Source organism: Lipotes vexillifer, unplaced genomic scaffold (genome assembly GCF_000442215.2).
Source record: "Lipotes vexillifer unplaced genomic scaffold, Lipotes_vexillifer_v1.1 scaffold1383, whole genome shotgun sequence".
NCBI classification, from domain to species: domain Eukaryota; kingdom Metazoa; phylum Chordata; class Mammalia; order Artiodactyla; family Lipotidae; genus Lipotes; species Lipotes vexillifer.
Genome location: NW_006797683.1, coordinates 419594 through 427074, shown reverse-complemented (window position 1 = coordinate 427074; position 7481 = coordinate 419594). Strand labels below are relative to the sequence as shown.

Here is a 7481-nt window from a genome sequence, read left to right as displayed (position 1 = left end):
CCCCCCCCGCCAGAGTTGCAACTTGCTGTCTTCTACATTACTTTTGGTTTCCAGGGTCATCTCTGTAATGTAATTGACTAGTGAAGTAATTAAGAATTTGAATATGACTTTCTACATAAATTAAGAAGCATGCCGGGGCTTCCCTGGTGGTGCAGTGGTTGGGGGTCCGCCTGCCGATGCAGGGAACGCGGGTTCGTGCCCCGGTCCGGGAGGATCCCGCATGCCGCGGAGCGCCTGGGCCCATGAGCCGTGGCCGCTGAGCCTGCGCGTCCGGAGCCTGTGCTCCGCAGCGGGAGAGGCCGCAACAGTGAGAGGCCCGTGTACCGCAAAAAAAAAGAAGCATCCTGTAATATTATTCTGCTTACAGTTGAAAACTTTTTTAATTAGCAAAGTATTCTTTTGAAACTGATATTGGAAAATGCAATGTATAATTGGTCACTTTATCCAGAGAAAAGCAATACAACTAAGGTGAATTGAGATATAATACAGTTTTACTTTAAATTTCCTAACTGTAGAAATAGACATTAGCATTTATGGATAATGTTATTTATAATAGAAATAATTATTAATATCTTTTCAAACAACCCAAGGAATCTGAGAGACTTCAAGAAATACAGACATGTGTACAGAAATCCTTAAGAAGGCTGAAAAGAATACAATAGAAAACAGGTAGGCAGTGAGGACCTGGTCACCCTCCCGTCTGTAAACCATTTTATGGGGCTGATAAACAAGCATATTAAGAAAAAGTATGTTATCTTACTTGATCCCAACAATTTGATCCTTTAGGTAAGAATTATCCACAGTTTGAGTATGAAGAAAATGAAATTAAAAAGTTGTAGGGAGAAGGCAGCAAACGTATTTATAATATTGGAATTTAAGGCTTCACCTGTGCCCCTCATATAATAATAATAACAACAACAATAATGACTAATATGAAGCCCTTTCTGTGTATTAGGCTCTTTCAAACTGCCTTACCTAAATGAGTTCATTTAATTTTTCCCAATAGTTCTACTTGTGGAACAGGTTAGCTAGCCCTGCTATCAGTAAAATACCTTCTGGAAGAATCTTGGAGACCGTGTCCTGGTTATCTTTTTAGACTAGGGGTGGATTTCTCTTTCTGGGAAACCACCAGGCTGTCAAGTAACTGGGAAAAGAAAAGTCCAGGGAAGAGAGAGGGCAAGTGAATTTGCAGCTATGGTGCGTGAGCGGGGTCTTCTCCAGGGGCACCGTTGCTGCCTCTCTTTGGCCCAGCGTGCCAGGGTATGAAACTGTTCCCCTTGTAAGTGTCCTGCACACACCTAACCAGGGAGGGTTGGTTTGGGGGCAGGATGGGGGAAGCATGCAAATTTGAGGGTTTTAAAAAGACTGGTCATGTATTACCTTGATATAATGCAAAGAGAAAGAATCATTCTAGGGATGGGGAGAGTGAGGGGTGTATGTGGAGAATTTTGCAGGCCAGCGTGTGTGGTGTTTGCATTCATGTATGCACGGGCATGCAACTGCACGCTGGAAATTTTGGGTGGCTCTATCAGGGGAAGGTGCAGGGCGACAGACAGAGGTTAACTAATAAAACGTTTCTGGAGGTCAAGGCTTCATTCAGTCTTGGTCCCATCTGTGTGCCTGGTACCTGATGTCACGTGTCACCCTGAGTAAGTCCTCAGTAAATGTTTGCCAGGTTCACTTGGATTCAACTCCTGTAAAGCTGGAAAGCACTGAGAATTCCCAGGGCTCTACCTAATGTGGCTTGGCTTCTGATTTTCCTTTCTTCACAGAGCCGCTGCTGCCCCCTTCTGGGGTTGCTCGGTATTTCTGAGGGAAGAACTTTTTAAGGCCTCGGCTGTGCCCTCCCTACATGTTGGTGAGCTTGGTGCTGCAAGTCTAGCAACTCTTGAGGCCTGGATGGGACTCAGGACAGACCCAGATCACTTGTGCTTTGAGAGAAGCCCTATTCCTGGAGAAACCACCTGTCTGGGAGGATTTGCAGAGGATTTGGTTTTAATGGGACTGGAGCTGAAAGTGGCATCATTTGTTGGGATAGCTGTGGTAGAAGGATGACTGCACTGGGTGTCAGGAGAACTGGAATCTAGACCAGCCCTAAACCTTGGGCTCTGGCTTTCTGGGCTTCATTTTCCTTTTCTGTAAAACAGGGGGTGAGGCCAGGCCGATTGTGTTCCAGAAGGGGTGAGGGACTTCAGTAGGGATGGGCCTCTAAGCTCTCCCTCTGTCACGACCTCTGCCCCACCTTGAGCCCTTTTATTTATGGGGTGACAAATATGATTTTGCTGGGGAGAAAAATGTCCTCAGAAGTCTGAAAGCCACTGGCCTGGATGGTCTCTGAGATCCCTTCCAGCTCTAATGGTGTGATTTTATGAACTTAGAATTGAATCACAGGCGTGAAAGCTGAAATCACAGTGCCAGACATGTCTCTGTAAGTGTGGTGGGTGTTTTGCAGGCAGACAGTCCAGAAGACATGCACAGCTGGATTAAGGAGATCGGGGCAGCTGTCCAGGCCCTCAAGTGCCACCCCAGAGTAAGTCACTTCCTTCCTGTTCACAGTCACTGTCAAGCTCGTGATGAGTTGTCCCGAGTGGGTGGGTTTTCTTTGGTGACGTAGGGAAGCAGCCCGGTGCCCAGATGCAGCTGAAGCCCCGGGCTCCCTTGCTTGTTTTTCTCTTTTGACTGGTTTGGGTACAAATTTTTACCCAAAAATTTGTGAGGTAGGGTTGGATAGAGAACCAGAGCTTCTGATGTGTCCTGCACATCTCCCTGCCAGGCAGACCTTGACACTTCTGGGGTGAATGCCGCTGGCCATATTTAATTTCTGTAGACGCGTGTCTCTGGGCCTGTGAGGGTGGTGATCCTGGAGGGGGTCCTCTTCCTGGGACCTTGGGATAAACATTGTCAGGAAAACTCTTACTTTCCTCTTTTTCCCGCCTTTTATTTTTGTAGGAAATGTCCTTTTCTCGATCCATTTCTTTGACCCGCTCTGGAAGCTCCAGCCTCTCAGGGGGGCCCAACTCTGTCTTGTGCAGAGGGCGGCCGCCTCTGGAGGAGAGAAGGGCCCTCTGCAAAGCCCCCTCCGTGGCTTCCTCCTGGCAGCCCTGGACACCTGTCCCCCAGGCTGGGGAAAAGCTGCTGCCCACTGAAGAGACTCCTGAGGACTCTTTTTTCATGCCTCGACTTGGGGAGAGCAGTACTTCTGGGGTGCTGCCCAGCTCCCGGATAAGGCACAGATCGGAGCCCCAGCACCCCAAGGAGAAGCCATTTGTGTTCAACCTCGATGATGAAAACATACGGACCTCTGATGTGTGATGAGGCGCAATGCCCAGGAGGGAAGGGGAGGACTCAGATGTCCAAGGGGCCGTGACTCAGTTTCTCCACCTGCTGGAGGACAGTCGGAGGCCTTCCTGGCACTCACATCCCTGTGGAGCTCTCTTGGGGGAGGGGAGCATCCAGCTGTTTTTTTTGTTTGTTTTGTTTTGTTTTTTAAATCAATGCAGTGTTTTTAATTTGGGAAAGTCACCAGGTTAGACCTGTAGGCTGGCTCAGTGGAGAGCAGGGTGCCTCTTACTTTGACTCTTCCATGGTCCACCTGGTGAGCGGAGGTTGGAAGTCCAATTTCATCCCTAACCAAGTTTTAGTTCCTTGTCCTTGTCTTATTAGTTTCTTCCCTTTGTTTTCAGGCTGGGTGCAGAACCTTGAGGCCAGTCGTCTGGTTTTATCCTATTGCTGTTCATTGGCTGAAGTTTGACTGTGAAGTAGGAGGGTGGGAACTCACCCAGCTGAAACTGGCGGAAGCAGTGGGGGACACCCAGGCTCCAGCTTGGCCGGGATACATTCTGAGGGGAGGTGTTAAAATCTGGGCGCTGGTCAGCGGGGGGCCCTGAATGTCGACCGGGGCAGATTCCCCCATCCTCCAGGGGACCTCCATAGGGGAAGAAATAGGGACCTCTTGTAAGGAATGAGAGAATGCACTCCCAACCCCAGTGCATCAGCCAGTTTTGGGAATTACTCTGTTCTCTTTGAGATGTTCTTTCACCCCAAATACTGTCGCTGTGAGAGACAGACCTGCCCACCCTGTTGCTGAGTCAGGCCCTTAGGATGGGTTTATCAGTGTTCAGTGCTGAGAACAGAACAGACATTGCCCTTGATATGGCGTTACTCGGAATGTGTGGAGGGTTGATGAGTGTTTGATAATTCACTTGTGCGATACATCAAATCTGTATTTTAGAGTTTGAGAGTTGCTTTAAAGCAGGTGCCGGGAAGAGATGGAGTTTAGTTCATCCAGCTAAAAATTTTTGATCCATGTTTTCCGGACAGAAGAAAAGGTCTCTTTTCGCAAAGACAGATTATCTTGGGTCCTTGCCTCTCAGCTCTTCTTTCACGGGCCGATAGTAGTCTGGTTTTAAGTGCTGTGTACTGTGTACCTTTGGCAGATTTGCTTTCTTTCTCTTCTTTGTGTTGCCCTTTGGGTGATGCCTCGTGTCTGTACTCGCATGATGAAATCTTGTCGTCTGACGAGGTTCTATGTACATTAACAGTGAGGAGATAACAAAGATAATCCTGAGAGATATTTATATCTTTAATAAAATAGAAACTGTGCAGAGAAACATTGATTTAGAGCCTATGCCTTGCTGGTTAGAGATTTCCCAGGTAGAAGAGCATAGACTGTATTTCCCATCCCGTATTTTAGGATGTACCTTCTTCCATTTGACAAGAGATCCTATTTCCAGGGTCCCTGGGAGAAATTACCTGTCCAGCTTATGTGGTGAACTGCTACCAAGGTTCCCTAAAGGGAGGGAGCTTAACTCAGTTCTATCTAGAACTCTTTATCAGCTAGATCAGTTAATTTTGTCCTTAAATTAAGAATTAACGAGTAGAGGAGGAGACTGTGATCAGAAAATCCTTAGTGGCTTGAGGGGAATCTTCTGTTTGCTTCCGGCAGTGTAGTTTCCTTGAAGTCTACGTCAGGTTGAGAACTTTTCTTGACCGTACTGCTTTGGAGATAACTTTCACTTAAATTGTTTGCCCTTGTGGTCCAGGTATAAAAAAGGAAATCTACTCTAGATTTCTCTCTCTTTCTCTTTTCCCTCTCTTTTCTGCAGCCTCCTGTGTACTTTTGTCCTTAGAAATCCCTGGTTTGGAGATTATTTATTTATGAGTGATCAAGGTGACAACATACTTCAAGTAGCCTGGTTTCAAGAAGCCATTACGAATTCTTAAAGTTCTTTGTCTCAGGTTTCATCTTCAGATTTTCCTCAAGAAAATTCTTTGGCTAGGTGAAAGAAAGTGCACAGAGATATGGAACTAACAAAGATAAATTAGGACCTTTTGAGATCTCTGTAAACATTCCCTAACTCATGGAAAGATGTCATCTCCTGGTGTTTAACTTGTGAAAATCTACCCATTTCTTCCTCTTTTAAATAAACTCTCTGCTAGATTACTACTGCTAAATTAATTGGCCATTATGGTAAGCTGATCTGTTTCTTATTCAGTAAGGTTTATTTTGAGAATGTATTAAATTAAACATACTTATAAATCCAGATTGTATTATCATAATAGAGGGGTAACAAGGATTCTAGTTGGCAGATACTTGGGAATTCCAAGTTAGAGCGTTGTTAATGTAGTTCCAACACCAGATAAATATAATTATCTTCAATGAAGCTTAGAGGCATTCTCATTGCCAAATCTTATTTCAGAATTCCTTTTGTGTTCATATTTCTTAGCTTCTGGTTAATTTCACATCACACCTTTTAATGTCACTACACATGTGAGCCAAAGATGGTGCATATGCGACCAAAGCATTTGGTTTCAAATGTGAAAAATGGAACCAAAAGGAAAAAACAAGGAGGGGATGCAATATCGATTAGTAGTTAAGTGCATAGGCTCTGCAATAAATCTGTTTGTTTTGTTTTTTTTTAAAAAAAGGAACCGGGGCTTCCCTGGTGGCACAGTGGTTGAGAGTCCACCTGCCGATGCAGGGGACATGGGTTCGTGCCCCGGTCCGGGAAGATCCCACATGCCGCGGAGCGGCTAGGCCCGTGAGCCATGGCCGCTGAGCCTGCGCGTCCAGAGCCTGTGCTCCGCAGTGGGAGAGGCCACAACAGTGAGAGGCCCCGCGTACCGCAAAAACAAACAAACAAACAAACAAACAAAAAAGGAACCAAAAAAGGTACTGCATTTTTTTGTGTGTGTGGAATAAAAACGTTCTCTGAGTTGTGCTGTTTTCATAAGACTTTTGACGTGGTCTTGACCCACTGTGTGTAACAGCTTCAGGTGTCTCCCCATAGGTAAACTATTATTGTCCACTGTTCTTGAAAGTTAAGGAATTGCTTGCTCAGGGTCAGCTGATGGCTGGTGAACGTAGTTCTGGCCTTTTGCATTCTGTGAGATGACAGTCGTACTAAGGTGTCCATCAGGTAAAGCGATCTCAGGTGAAAATTGCAGAGTTAAACATCTGTTTCTGAGTAGAATGCTGAGCTCCCATGAGAAAGAGTCCAACTTCATAGTTCACTTGAAGCAGAAGGTGGTTTGTTGTTTTATTTTTTTCCCCTTGAATGTAACTGTGCTCTGATATGGTCTGAAAGGATCCAATAAATAAGTGGCAGATTCAGTAGTTGAGCAGTGGGATTTGATATGTTTGTTTTCACTGTTAACCAGATAAATAGGCATAAGGAAGTAGCAGAGTTTTGGAAACTGAGTTTCCCAAATCAGCTTTGTTTATAAAGTTTGAACATGTCAGAAATGGACAGATTTATTACATCTTTTCTACCAATGTCACTTTTTTCCTTAGTACCTTTTTCTCTCTGTTACTGCCTGCAGTAGTGAATTACAGTCACTCATGCTCGGTAGAGTTTCAATAAAGCCATTATTTGGCCAAAAAACATACTGTTTGACCCCTTCCCCCGCTGCTCCCCAAGGTGTAGCATGATTCTGTGTTTTAAACCCGTCTGTTTCAGCTGTGAAATGCACTTGTAGGCTGAGCTGAGTGCATGGAAACTCTTACGCTTCTCATTTTAAGCGATCTCCTACTTGGTATGTAGCAAAAAATAATTTTCTAAAACTGTTTTGTCGCTTGTTTTGTAATAAAAACCATGTGAAATACTGAAGTAGGTTGTGTGTTTTCCTAACTCTGATCGTCTTTCCGCGGGTGGGTGAGTTGTCAGTCTGCCCCCGTTCTTGGTGTTCTGAATTCCACGAGGTGGGGGAAGGGCCGGGACGCGGGGCGGGGTGGGGAACGGCTATGTGTGGAGAGGGCTGCCAGGTTCTGCCCCTTAAAGTCGGGGGCTGAAGGAGGCGGCATCCCAGTCCGGAGAAAGCGTTGCTCGTCTGAGAGCAGCTGTGGGTCCAGAGGAGAGTCCGCGGGAAAGTGGGAGGGAAGGAGGAAGGGAGCGGGATGACGAGACCCCTGCTGCAGCCCGCCGGGCTCGGACCGCTGGTCCTGCCGTGGCTGCCGCTGCCCACGGCTCCGGGGAGCGGAG

At 46.2% G+C, this 7481-nt stretch overlaps 2 protein-coding genes across 2 annotated transcripts in view; both read left to right on the top strand.

The window, feature by feature from the left end:
- Positions 1–3312, top strand: part of PLEKHA2 (pleckstrin homology domain containing A2) — a 52128-nt gene extending 48816 nt beyond the window's left edge. The window contains exons 15-16 of the mRNA XM_007469794.1: positions 2453–2530; positions 2950–3312. Coding sequence (XP_007469856.1) covers positions 2453–2530; positions 2950–3312 — 441 coding nt within the window. The remainder of the gene's footprint in view (positions 1–2452; positions 2531–2949) is intronic.
- Positions 3313–3321: 9 nt separating this feature from the next.
- The window catches only part of LOC103074479 (serine protease HTR4), a 20176-nt gene continuing 16016 nt past the window's right edge, over positions 3322–7481 (top strand). The window contains 1 exon segment of the mRNA XM_082931475.1: positions 3322–3394. Coding sequence (XP_082787601.1) covers positions 3322–3394 — 73 coding nt within the window.